The 14,123-nt window shown below is 42.1% G+C and overlaps 1 protein-coding gene across 4 annotated transcripts in view; it reads left to right on the top strand.

The window, feature by feature from the left end:
* Window positions 1–2,393, top strand: part of CTNND2 (catenin delta 2) — a 2,169,946-nt gene extending 2,167,553 nt beyond the window's left edge. For all 4 annotated transcript variants that reach the window (XM_069730454.1, XM_069730453.1, XM_069730452.1 and 1 more), the window contains one exon: window positions 1,205–2,393. In XM_069730454.1, the coding sequence (XP_069586555.1) occupies window positions 1,205–1,465 (261 nt within the window). In that variant the 3' untranslated portion in view covers window positions 1,466–2,393. The remainder of the gene's footprint in view (window positions 1–1,204) is intronic.
* Window positions 2,394–14,123: the final 11,730 nt, after the last annotated feature.

The following is a 14,123-nucleotide window of genomic DNA, read 5'->3' as shown; positions in this document are numbered from 1 at the left end:
ACCATGTGTGGCCATTATACAGTATGGAGCATCAAGTGGGGCTCATTATACTGTATGGAGCAATATATGGGGCTCATTATACTGTATGGAGCAATATATGGGGCATGTTATTCTGTATGGAGCAATATATGGGGCATGTTATTCTGTATGGAGCAATATATGGGGCTCATTATTCTGTATGGAGCACTGTGGTGCCCAGAATACTGTATGGAGGACTATACTGTCTGATTTATGACCTATTGTAGAATGTACAATAGTTATCACTCATGTAATGTATGGGGGGACTGTATGAGATGGGAGCCCTATAGGGGGCTGTACTATATATGTGTTTGGGGGGGGCGCCATTTTGAAGTTCGCCTCAGGCAGCAGTGTGGCTAGGTTTACCCCTGCCTACTTACTTGGGATGAGCAAATAGCTTCACAGGCTCTCCATGCATGTGTTGTGACTGTCACACAGCCGCAACACATGCAGCTGCGGCGCCAAACAGCTAATTATCGGGAGCATTTCAAGTCTCTGGGTTCCCGAGGCAGCTATTCAGTAAGCGCTATACTATTCAGATAAGTGCTTATCTGAAGCTATTCGCTCATCCCTACTACTGACCTTAAACTAGTTGTTAACCAACAAAACGTGTAAATTAATAAGAAGAGGGCCAGCAAATAGCAATAGCAAATAGAGTCTACAGTAATGCAAGCTCACAGTTTCAAAATCACATTCTTAGCATAGAAAAAAGTCACAATGAAATTTTTGGTTTGTTTTTCAAGAATTGAATTTCCTTGTTTTTATTGTTTGTTTATTTACTAATAATTCTGTTTCTCAAGGTATGCCAACAAAATAAATTCTCAAGTTTTAAAGGGTTTATCTGGTCCCTGATGAAAAGTCTGGAGTCACTTGGAATGTGGCTGCTGACAGCTGAATCACGACAGTGTGCATTGTGCATACTCTCATGAGTCCCCTGTATGCCTCTTGTGAGTTGGGCAGTCATGTGACCAAATGTATGCGATTCTGTGATCACCGTCCTCCACTTGGAATACAGAAGAATTGTGGCAGAGAGGATTGCACAAACTTTCACCATAGTGACAGCAAACTTTTCTTTTGAGACCATACAACCCCTTTATACGATATCGTATCTTTGGTAACTGTGAATCAGATATTAATGCAGATTTAAAAAGCCCTATTCTGAATTGATTTAATCTTTCTTAATTAGATTGCTACACAGCCTATTCCACAAGAAACTGGAAGAAAAGACTATGAGAGCTACCAACCTTTTCAGAATTCAACAGGAAACTTTGATGACACCTTCTTTGAAGATCAAGCGCATCACCGACCACCCGCCACTGAGTACAATATGCATTTGGGACTGAAGTCAACTGGCAACTATGTTGACTTTTACTCTGCTGCTCGCCCCTATAGTGAACTGAACTATGAAACAAGCCACTATCCTGCCTCTCCAGACTCATGGGTTTGAGATGCTTATTAAAAATCTGTGCATGTGCATGCATAACATAAGACATTTTTCCTTGCAGATTTAATTTGTTAAGCCTGTTCCTTAGAAAGGTTGTGAAAATCATTGTGAATAATTATGGTGTCTTAGAAAGCTGATGGAGTGGAATAAAATCAATTTTAGATAGATGTAATAGCCCTGAGTGAGTATTGAGCAATGTGAAGAAAGGCTACTGCAGCATAGCAAATATTTTATGTAACCTAAATATGCTGCTCTCATATCTGACATTACTGGTGCTTTAGACATCTGTGTATAGAAAGTCGTACACCAGATACAAGGAAAATGGTTGTGGTGGTAGGAAGTCACATTGGAGGTGTGTTGACATAGAACATTAAGCACAAGAGTGAAGTTTACATTATCTGTGGGAAACAGTCCTTCACATTTTGTTTACTTTCCTCATTGTGAACCTAGTTGCATCTGAGGTTTCTTCTGTATGGTAAGATGTTTCTTGCCTTTTACTAATGCTTTGTTGTAAAGTATTTGATGTACATTAACGATAAAGGAGAGTGGACTGTGCAAATTACACCAATTCCATTGTGTTCCTTCATGAGATATCCTATACATTGCTTCATTTCTTTAAGATTAAATTGAAAATGTCAATATATATTTTGTTTTCTTTTGAGCCAGTGCGTTTTATTGAGATAAAAAATGAAAAATACTAAAGTACTTTTTAGCAGTATTGTGTCCTCTATAATGTGTTTGATTGTGATGATTAAACAAATTAGTAATGTCTGGCAAATATCATCATCATTCTACACTCTTTGTCATCAAATAGCTTTTTTCAATGCCTAAAGTTTTACATGTAGATATTTGAAATAGACTTTTTTTCATTTTTACTGGTTTTCTTTCTGATGATACAGTGTTAAAAGAAATAAATAGCATTTGATCTTCATTTTTGCCAAATGTGTATTTCCAAAACAAAGATCAATGAATCATGAAGTATGCTGTATGTCTGCATGTGTGAGAATATTCCATTTGTATTTGCTTACAATTTATCTTCTGCTTTTCATACTTTACTTGTTTGGCATGATATACACATGTTTATAATACTGCTTCTCATAGTATTTCCGAAATGCTGAAAAGCTTTCCACCTTTCTGTCTACAGAGTATGATTCTGGGAAGAATAATTTATGTTTGTGTAATCTCCTTTGTATTTTACGACCAGGTGCCTTGGAACCGTAAGCATGTGAACGTACATTGTTGTTGTATCATTCATAACGCATATTGTATTTTATTTTGAAAATGCTGTACATTCAGAGAAGCTTTTTAAATAATAAAAATCCAGTCCTCTCCAGGTGGCCAGAGGAAGATAGTCAACAATTTAAGTTTTCAAGGCTGCAGTAAGGACCAAAACTAATAAAATAGCTATACACTTTTTATAAGTTAGATATTTTGGTTACAGGAAAACAACACACTGTACTAAACTGAACAATATTAGTCATTTGTATACCTCAGGAGAACTATGAGTCCAAAAATAGCCAGAGTAATATTCAGATCCACATTTTATTGAAAAATTCATTAAAATCACAAATAGACACAACCATATCATTAAAATTATGTGAACAAAATCCACAGTACATGAAAGCAAGCCCAGGATCAACGACTAGGACACTACTGGGTATATGAAATTGTATATACCTATAATAAGATGTATGACCAGTATACTCCCATTGTATGCATTAAGCCATAAGTAATGCACAGCAATTCAGTCAAATAACGTATATTACTTCACAAGTACCAGTACTATTGCCATGCATTTATCCAAATAGCCATGACAAAAGAGGCACATACATATAGATTAAAGGTTAATTACCCATGGGGGTGATAGGTCCAGTCCAGATCCCGATAAGCTACCCCAACGCGCGTTTCGCGTGTAATGAATCCCCCTTCCTCACGGGGCGTGGCCTAACTGAGATCCCCATCCGGTTTATTGCCAATCAGGCAATGACATTGAAGATGCGAGTGCGCAAGCATGAAACGCAAGTGAATCCTATCACTGCGTCTCAGCCCTCCGACCCAGCCAGCAGACCGCGGTCACGTGAGCGGGTCAGCGCTAAACCCACATCAGGTGACTCGCGGCCGCCGCTGAAGCAGATGCCGAGAACACAGGGACATTAAAGTGATGAGTGCCGCTCAAAATTCAGTGCGTATTAGGTGAACATAAGAATAAGATCATAATTACTAAGTGATAGCGTAATATTCAACAATTTAACACTATATAAAAAATCCATCACTCCGAGGCAGGTTTGAAAAAACCACTATCATCCCGGGTATGGAACAAAAGGGCACAAGTCACATAAGTGCACCAACAAAAATGTATAAGAATATATATAAAAAGTGCAATATTAACCCCTTCCCGACCTTTGACGCATACGCTGCGTCATGAAAGTCGGTGCCATTCCGACCCATGACGCAGCATATGCGTCATGGAATGATCGCGTCCCTGCAGATCGGGTGAAAGGGTTAACTCCCATTTCACCCGATCTGCAGGGACAGGGGGAGTGGTAGTTTAGCCCAGGGGGGGTGGCTTCACCCCCTCGTGGCTACGATCGCTCTGATTGGCTGTTGAAAGTGAAACTGCCAATCAGAGCGATTTGTAATATTTCACCTAAAAAAATGGTGAAATATTACAATCCAGCCATGGCCGATGCTGCAATATCATCGGCCATGGCTGGACACACTAATGTGCACCCACCCCACTCCTCCGATCGCCCCCCCAGCCCCCCGATCTGTGGTCCGCTCTCCTCGGTCCTGTGCTCCGCTCCCCCGTCCTCCTGCCCGCTCCCCCCGTGCTCCAATCACACCCCCGTGCTCTAATCAACCCCCCCCGCACTCCGATCACCCCCCCCCGCACAGCGATCACCCCCCCCGCACAGCGATCCCCCCCCGTGCTCCGATCCGCCTGCCCGCACAGCGTTCCCCCAGTCCGTGCTCCAATCCACCCCTCCCCGTGTTCCGTTCCCCCCCCCTCCCCCCCCCCCTCCGTGGTCCCCCCCACCCCATCATACTTACCGATCCAGCCGGGGTCCCGTCCGTCTTCTGCCTGGGCGCCGTCATCTTCCAAAATGGCGGGCGCATGTGCAGTGCGCCCGCCGAATCTGCCGGCCGGCAGATTCGTTCCAGAGTGAATTTTGATCACTGAGATATAATCTATCTCAGTGATCAAAATAAAAAAAAAAGTAAATGACACCCCCCCCCCTTTGTCACCCCCATAGGTAGGGACAATAAATTTTTTTTTTTTTTTTCCACTAAGGTTGGGGTAAGAACTAGGGTTAGGGTTAGGGTTAGGGGTAGGGTTAGGGTTAGGGGTAGGGTTAGGGGTAGGGTTAGGGTTAGGGGTAGGGTTAGGGGTAGGGTTAGGGTTAGGGGTAGGGGTAGGGTTAGGGGTAGGGTTAGGGTTTCGGTATGTGCACACGTATTCTGGTCCTCTGCGGATTTTTCCGCTGCGGATTTGATAAATCCGCAGTGCTAAACCGCTGCGGATTTATGGCGGATTTACCATGTTTTTTCTGCGCATTTCAATGCGGTTTTACAACTGCGATTTTCTATTTGAGCAGTTGTAAAACCGCTGCGGAATCCGCAGAAAGAAGCGACATGCTGCGGAATGTAAACCGCTGCGTTTCCGTGCAGTTTTTCTGCAGCATGTGTACAGCGATTTTTGTTTCCCGTAGGTTTGCATTGAACTGTAAACTCATGGGAAAATGCTGCGGATCCGCAGCGTTTTCCGCAGCGTGTGCACATACCTTTAGAATTAGGCTATGTGCACACGGTGCGGATTTGGCTGCGGATTGGCCGCTGCGGATTCGCCACTGCGGATTCGCAGCAGTGTTCCATCAGGTTTACAGTACCATGTAAACATATGGAAAACCAAATCCGCTGTGCCCATGTTGCGGAAAATACCGCGCGGAAACGCTGCGTTGTATTTCCCGCAGCATGTCAATTCTTTGTGCGGATTCCGCAGCGTTTTACACCTGTTCCTCAATAGGAATCCGCAGGTGAAATCCGGACAAAAAACACTGGAAATCCGCGGTAAATCCGCAGGTAAAACGCAGTGCCTTTTACCCGCGGATTTTTCAAAAATGGTGCGGAAATATCTCACACGAATCCACAACGGGGGCACATAGCCTTAGGGCTAGGGTTGGGTTGGAATTAGGGTTGTGGTTAGGGTTAGGGGTGTGTTGGGGTTACGGGTGTGTTGGGGTTAGGGTTGTGATTAGGGTTATGGCTACAGTTGGGATAAGGGTTAGGGGTGTGTTGGAGTTAGAATTGAGGGGTTTCCACTGTTTAGGCACATCAGGGGTCTCCAAACGCAACATGGCGCCACCATTGATTCCAGCCAATCTTGTATTCAAAAAGTCAAATGGTGCTCCCTCACTTCCGAGCCCCGACGTGTGCCCAAACAGTGGTTCACCCCCACATATGGGGTACCAGCATACTCAGGACAAACTGCGCAACAATTACTGGGGTCCAATTTCTACTGTTACCCTTGAGAAAATAAAAAATTGCTTGCTAAAACATCATTTTTGAGGAAAGAAAAATGATTTTTTATTTTCACGGCTCTGCGTTGTAAACGTCTGTGAAGCACTTGGGGGTTCAAAGTGCTCACCACATATCTAGATAAGTTCCTTGGGGGGTCTAGTTTCCAAAATGGGGTCACTTGTGTGGGGTTTCTACTGTTTAGGCACACCAGGGGCTCTGCAAACGCAACGTGACGCCCGCAGACCATTCCATCAAAGTCTGCATTTCAAAAGTCACTACTTCCCTTCTGAGCCCCGACGTGTGCCCAAACAGTGGTTTACCCTCACACATGGGGTATCAGCTTACTCAGGAGAAACTGGACAACAACTTTTGGGGTCCAATTTCTCCTGTAACTCTTAGGAAAATAAAAAATTCTGGGCTAAAAAATTATTTTTGAGGAAAGAAAACGTATTTATTATTTTCACGGCTCTGTGTTATAAACTTCTGTAAAGCACTTGGGGGTTGAAAGTGCTCACCACATATCTAGATAAGTTCCTTTCGGGGTCTAGTTTCCAAAATGGGGTCACTTGTGGGGGGTTTCTACTGTTTAGCAACATCAGGGGCTCTGCAAACGCAACGTGACGCCCGAAGAGCATTCCATCAAAGTCTGCATTTCATAACGTCACTTCTTCACTTCCGAGCCCCAACATGTGCCTAAACAGTGGTTTACCCCCACATATTGGGTATCAGCGTACTCAGGAGAAACTGGACAACAACTTTTGGGGTCAAATTTCTCCTGTTACCCTTGGGAAAATAAAAAATTGCGGGCTAAAAAATCATTTTTGAGAAAAGATTTTTTTTTTTTTTCATGGCTCTGCGTTATAAACTTCTGTGAAGCACTTGAGGGTTAAAAGTGCTCACCACACATCTAGATTAGTTCCTTTGGGGGTCTAGTTTCCAAAATGGGGTCATTTGTGGGGGATCTCTAATGTTTAGGCACACAGGGGCTCTCCAAACGCGACATGGTGTCCGCTAATGATTGGAGCTAATTTTCCATTTAAAAAGCCAAATGGCGTGCCTTCCCTTCTGAGCCCTCCCGTGCGCCCAAACAGTGGTTTACCCCCACATATGGGGTATCAGCATACTCAGGACAAACTGGACAACAACACTTGTGGTCCAATTTCTCCTATTACCATTGGCAAAATAGGAAATTCCAGGCTAAAAAATCATTTTTGAGAAAAGAAAAATTATTTTTTATTTTCATGGCCCTGCATTATAAACTTCTGTGAAGCACTTGGGGGTTTAAAGTGCTCAGTATGCATCTAGATAAGTTCCTTGGGGGGTCCAGTTTCCAAAATGGGGTCACTTGTGGGGGAGCTCCATTGCATAGGCACACAGGGGCTCTCCAAATGCGACATGGTGTCCGCTAACAAATGGAGCTAATTCTCCATTCAAAAAGTCAAAAGGCGCGCCTTCCCTTCCGAGCCCTGCCGTGTGCCCAAACAGTGGTTTACCCCCACATATGAGGTATCGGCGTACTCGGGAGAAATTGCTCAACAAATTTTAGGATCCATTTTATCCTATTGCCCATGTGAAAATGAAAAAATTGAGGCGAAAAGAAATTTTTTGTGAAAAAAAAAGCACTTTTTCATTTTTACGGAACAATTTGTGAAGCACCTGAGGGTTTAAAGTGCTCACTAGGCATCTAGATAAGTTCCTTGGGGGGTCCAGTTTCCAAAATGGGGTCACTTGTGGGGGAGCTCCAATGTTTAAGCACACAGGGTCTCTCCAAACGCGACATGGTGTCCGCTAACGATGGAGATAATTTTTCATTCAAAAAGTCAAATGGCGCTCCTTCCCTTCCGAGCCTTACCATGTGCCCAAACAGTGGTTTACCCCCACATGTGAGGTATCGGTGTGCTCAGGAGAAATTGCCAAACAAATTTTAGGATCCATTTTATCCTGTTGTCCATGTGAAAATGAAAAAATTGAGGCTAAAAGAATTTTTTTTGTGAAAAAATAGTACTTTTTCATTTTTACGGATCAATTTGTGAAGCAGCTGGGGGTTTAAAGCGCTCACTATGCATCTAGATAAGTTCCTTGGGGCGTCTAGTTTCCAAAATGGGGTCACTTGTGGGGGAGCTCCAATTTTTAGGCACACGGGGGCTCTCCAAACTTGACATGGTGTCCGCTAAAGAGTGCAGCCAATTTTTCATTCAAAAAGTCAAATGGCGCTCCTTCCCTTCCAAGCCCTGCCGTGTGCCCAAACAGTGGTTTACCCCCACATATGAGGTATCAGCGTACTCAGGACAAATTGGACAACAACTTTCGTGGTTCAGTTTCTCCTTTTACCATTGGGAAAATACAAAAATTGTTGCTGAAAAATCATTTTTGTGACTAAAAAGTTAAATGTTCATTTTTTCCTTCCATGTTGCTTCTGCTGCTGTGAAGCACCTGAAGGGTTAATAAACTTCTTGAATGTGGTTTTGAGCACCTTGAGGGGTGCATTTTTTAGAATGGTGTCACTTTTGGGTATTTTCAGCCATATAGACCTCTCAAACTGACTTCAAATGTGAGGTGGTCCCTAAAAAAAATGGTTTTGTAAATTTCGTTGTAAAAATGAGAAATCGCTGGTCAAATTTTAACCCTTATAACTTCCTAGCAAAAAAAAATTTTGTTTCCAAAATTGTGCTGATGTAAAGTAAACATGTGGGAAATGTTATTTATTAACTATTTTGTGTCACATACCTCTCTGGTTTAACAGAATAAAAATTCAAAATGTGAAAATTGCGAAATTTTCAAAATTTTCGCCAAATTTCCGTTTTTATCACAAATAAACACAGAATTTATTGACCTAAATTTACCACTAACATGAAGCCCAATATGTCACGAAAAAACAATCTCAGAACCGCTAGGATCCATTGAAGCGTTCCTGAGTTATTACCTCATAAAGGGACACTGGTCAGAATTGCAAAAAACGGCAAGGTCTTTAAGGTCAAAATAGGCTGGGTCATGAAGGGGTTAATTATATAAATAAATAAAAGTGAAAGAAAGAATACACCATAAATAAGTGATTGTGTGTTAAATTTAATGATATGGTGATCAACCTTCCAGACAATAAAATAACAAAACAACACAATTATTATATCATGATCAAAAACCACTATGATTAAAGCAAAAGAAGGGGGACAACAAATAAAGATATGCATGTACAGTATATTACTGGCTTTGATGCAGCATTGGCTGCTTGCATAATTGCATCGAAAGCTGATTTCTGAGCTTCTTAAGCGTAGCTTTCAATTGCTCAGCCTCCTGCTTTATTACAGTATAATTTAGTTGGTCCAGTATTTCATCTGGAACATTTACTGGAGTATGCAATCCGTAGTCAGCACAGGACTTTTTATTGCTTAAGAGCACTTCATTAATATCACGAAGAGCCAGTTGCTCAGCAATTTCTGGAATATACCACCTGGTGTAATCCTCCATAAATTCGGTTTTATATTTTTGCTATAATGCCAATGGTTTAGCTGGTTCCCCATATACACAAATTATAGCAAATAATTTGCGAAGTTGGTAGGGCATTTGGAAAACGATTGCATCCGTTATAATACTGTCTTCCCATTGGGAATCATCTTCCAAAAGATGAAGATCAATGCACACATTTTTATACGTGTCATGTACGACTTCATTGACAGTCCTTAAGTCAGCATAACACTTGGCTCCTCTTACAATAAGTAAAACGAGTCTTAGGTAATACAGCTCACCATCTGTTAAAGAAACTGTATACATTGTTTTCCCAAAATGATGCCATCATTTTTTCCATCCTTCTGGTACAGCTTTTCTATCCCAGACATCGTGTTCAGGGAGTTTACTGTACAAATACTGGGCGGAAGCGTCAACAATATTTAGCTCAAAATAAGCCTGCAGAGTAGAGGCTTTTGAGTCTGAAATAACCATATCCACGTTACCATCTTCGAAAAACACATGCTGCATGTTTTCAAGGTGAACAGCAAGCTTTTTAATGGTATGTGAAGCATCATGCATTTTATTTTTTCTGATTCTCCACATGCTCTCAGGGGCGCTTATATACCGAGAATCTAGTTACATGGCTATTTTATTCCGGTTTAGTGTATCAAACTTGATATTGGTACAGTCATGCCCCATTTATATACATATTTGATAAGATATTTAACACTTTTAATTGATGCACATATCTCAACATTGATATGGCAATTGTACTTGAGTAATAAATAGGGGTTGTATGGAACTACCCATCTATTGTCTATTTCTCGCGGTCCTCGTCTGGTTTTCCCAGCATTGCATCGATGGTACTGTGGGTAACCATCAACATTGGGGTTTGTCTCTGTAATAAATTCCTGGGAATGTCTTGCATATAGCACCAGGTTGATCTTCAGCACATGGGCTATGAACCATGCGCTTCATCACTGCCTCATGCAGTTTTGGATTTGCTGTCTCATTTGGGATTTCAAAGAGAAGTTTTGGCGTGCACTCAGTCTGCTAGAGGCGAGGTGCTGGTGTAATGGACCAATTGGTCCTAAGTAATAGTAAATATTTGTAGTTCACCGCACACTCTAATTGAATTCTGTACAATGAGTTTATGCAGATAAAAATGTGGATTTATTTATACACTTGGGAGCATAACAGAATAAAGCAGCTCATGCGATCTGACATAACGTTTCGGCTCCGCCGGAGCCTTTTTCACGTGATCGCTTATTCCAGTGTGAGAGGAACATACGAGTGAGGGAAAGAGATCCCAATGGTGACACTTACACTAATGAGGATGCAACGGCCTATGAGTGACTGCTGGCCAGATGAGGGTACTCTGTTCGAGTTGCTGTGCTAAGCGGCGCTCCCGCGCCCTGCTTGTGCTGGCGTGTCATTTGGGATTTCAGCAGAGACCATTTCATCAATTATTTCTTTGTCCCTCGGTTTATCTTCCTCTCTGAGGATTAAGAGCATGTGAGCATGTGGAAGTCCACTCTTTTGAAATTCCATTACATGCACATAGGCAACTACACTGCCAAAAATGTGTTTTTTTCAAAATCTCGTTAAGCACGGCTTGGAGTTTGATTTTAAATACTCGTGCAACCAAATCTGGTCTGAACTCTGGCCTTTGCCATGGTTCTAAGTTTTCAGTAATTTCTCTCCACTTTGGGTTACAGGTCATCGTAACAAAAAGATCTGGCTTTCCGAATTTTCTGAGAATTGTCATGGCGTCTTGTTAATTTTGCTGCATAGCTCTCGGGCTTCCAATGAAAGTGGATGGGAAAATTACTGGTGTCATCGCTTTTAGCCCTTGGTGTAACGCAGCATTATGGATGTGATCCATAATGCCGGCATAACTGTCGACGCGTAGTGCCTTTTGATTTTGTTTTATATATTCGATCCTGTCGGATTCAATTTTGACGCACGTGTCAACGATAAATTGTTGCGTCAACTTCCCAGCATTTAAAATGGGATTGAACTTGTCAAGAATGGCAAGCCTGTATGCATAGTACTGCAACAGGGTGATTTTTTTTCTTGTCGATCTTGATCCACTGGTATGGATGGTAGATGAATGTTACCAATTCCTTGATGTTGCACACTTAGGGCAATTTGAGTTGTCAAATTTATTGTCCATCCACTGTCCCCATATGGGAATAGAAGTGAATATGTCATTGCATCACACTTTCTGTGAAGAAAGTTGATTTGAACAGTTTGGTTTTCACGTTTGAGGCAAACTCTGATGTCCCTATTAAATGGGGGTTCACCCATTGCATTTTGATAAATTACAGCTACTTCATTGCACCTTGGTGCATTGTAGCGCCTCTGGCCATCATTTTAGTCATTTATAATTGACATTGCTATTTCGAGTGGATCACAATTTTTTAATACAGCAATCCTCTCTGCCTCTATTTCAAATTCCCTCATCATTGTGAAGGCTCTTGCGAGTGGGTTAATTGCTTTCATTTTCTCCCCAAGAGATGATAGCAGTGCTGGGAGGCACTTTTTATTTGCTTGACTTCTTGTACTTAATGCTTCTTCACTGTCCAGGATAGAAATCTGGGCAAACTTGGGAGTACTACCCATAGCAGGATGCAATGGGGCAGGTTTGTGGTAAATTTGTCCATGAATTCGAAAACAGTATGGACCATGCCCATGAGGTGGCACTACTTGTGCTCCCATTGATGCCAAAGCAAGCAAGCTATTGTATTGCCTTATATTAGCCATAAAGTTATTGGAGTGCTGCCCATCCTGCCCATTGCCCAGCCACTGCTAGATGAGTCTGCTGGTACATTGACCCAGACCACTACATTCCCCTTGCACTCTACACAGCCAGAATCTGACCCTGCTGAAAGTCAGGTTCCCCTTCCCGCATACTATACCACCTTAAACAGGAACAAAGAGGGAGGTGCAGATGAAAGTGCAGGTTCCTTTATCAGGTGGGGGGGCATACTCATTGGCGACGTCACTGGCACAGGGCCCCTCATAGTACGCAAAAGTGTCTCTGCCGGTGGGACGCGCCCCCACCGTCAAACACACCACCGTACTTTGAGGGGCCCTGTGCCAGTGCCAATGTGAACGAGTGGGCCCCCCTTGCTTGCTCAAGATCACAGCACTTGTAAAGTTTAAATACTTACCTCTCCCTGCTCCACCAGCGTGACGTAGTCCACGTTTCCTGGGCCCACGAAAAACTTGAACCAGCCCTACCCCCCCACAACTTTAGCCAAATGACCCCCAATTTTCAATGACTAACTATTATTATGAGGTAAATTAAGATTGACAAGCTTCAGTAATACGAATTGATGTTTTTGGCATTAAAATGGGCACTGTAGGTGTTTTCCTATCCTCCACTCACTACCAACTTTGATTCCCCATTGACTTGCATTGGGTTTCGTGCTTCGGCAGATCCTTGACTTTTCACAATAATCGGCCGATTTCACCCGACCGACTTTTGAGAAAGTCGGGTTTCGCGAAACCCGACTCGATCCTAAAAAAGTAAAAGTCGCTCAGCTCTAGTGCTGTATATAAGTAGAGTAAGACAGTAAAAAAGGTTGGAAACCAGCCAAAATTTCTCCAACTTGGAGCACGCAGATATATGAGGCCTGTCATGGAAATACCACACTGCTAAATACATGGCCTGTAATTTTTTATGCAAAATAGTGCTGTATTAAGTAAAGTAACAGACACAAAACAGTGCAAAAGCAGTCTAAAATGCCCATACTTGGAGTATGCATATATGTTAGGCCTGTCACGGAAATACCACACTGTCAAATATGTGACCTGTATTTTTTTAATGCAAAATAGTAATCTATGTAAGTAGAGTAAGTAACTGACAGCAAAAGAGGTTGAAGATTAGTCAAAAATGCACAAACTTGGAGCACGAAGATATATGAGGTCTGTCATAGAAATAACACACTGCCAAATATGTGGCCTGTATTTTTTTTAAAGAAAATAGTGCTGTATATAAGTAGAGTAACAGACAGCAAAAAAGGTTGGAAACCGGCTAAAAATGCACAATCTTGGAGCACGCAGATATATGAGGCCTGTCACGGAAATACCACCAAATATGTGGCCTGCATTTTTTTAATGCAAAATAGTGCTGTATGTAAGTAGTGTAACAGACAGCAAAAAACAGTGGAAAACCGGCCTACAGTGCCCAACTTGGAGCATGCAGATATATGAGGCCTGTCACGGAAGTACCAGACTGCCAAAAACATGTCCTGTATTTTTTGTAATGCAAAATAGTGCTCTATGTAAGTAGAGTAACAGACATCAAAAAAAGTGGGAAGCCAGCCTACAATGCTTAAACTTGGAGCACGCAGATATATATGAGGCCTGTCATGGAAATACCACACTGCCAAATATGTGGTCTGTTTATTTTTTATGCAAAACAGTGCTGTATAAAAGTAGAGTAACAGACACCAAAACAGTGTAAAACAGGCCTAAAATGCCCAAACTTGGAGCACGTAGATATATGAGGCCTTTCACGGAAATAAAAAACACTGCCAAATATGTGGCTTATATTTTTTGTAATGTAAAATAGTTCTGTATATAAGTAGAGTAAGACAGCAAACACAGTGGAAAACCGGACAAAAATGCCCAAACTTGGAGCACGCAGATATATGAGGCCTGTCACAGAAATATAACACTGCCAAATATG

This window comes from Ranitomeya imitator, chromosome 6 (assembly GCF_032444005.1).
Source record: "Ranitomeya imitator isolate aRanImi1 chromosome 6, aRanImi1.pri, whole genome shotgun sequence".
Taxonomy (NCBI): domain Eukaryota; kingdom Metazoa; phylum Chordata; class Amphibia; order Anura; family Dendrobatidae; genus Ranitomeya; species Ranitomeya imitator.
Note: the sequence above shows the minus strand (reverse complement) of the source record. Positions and strands in the feature narration are given on the sequence as shown.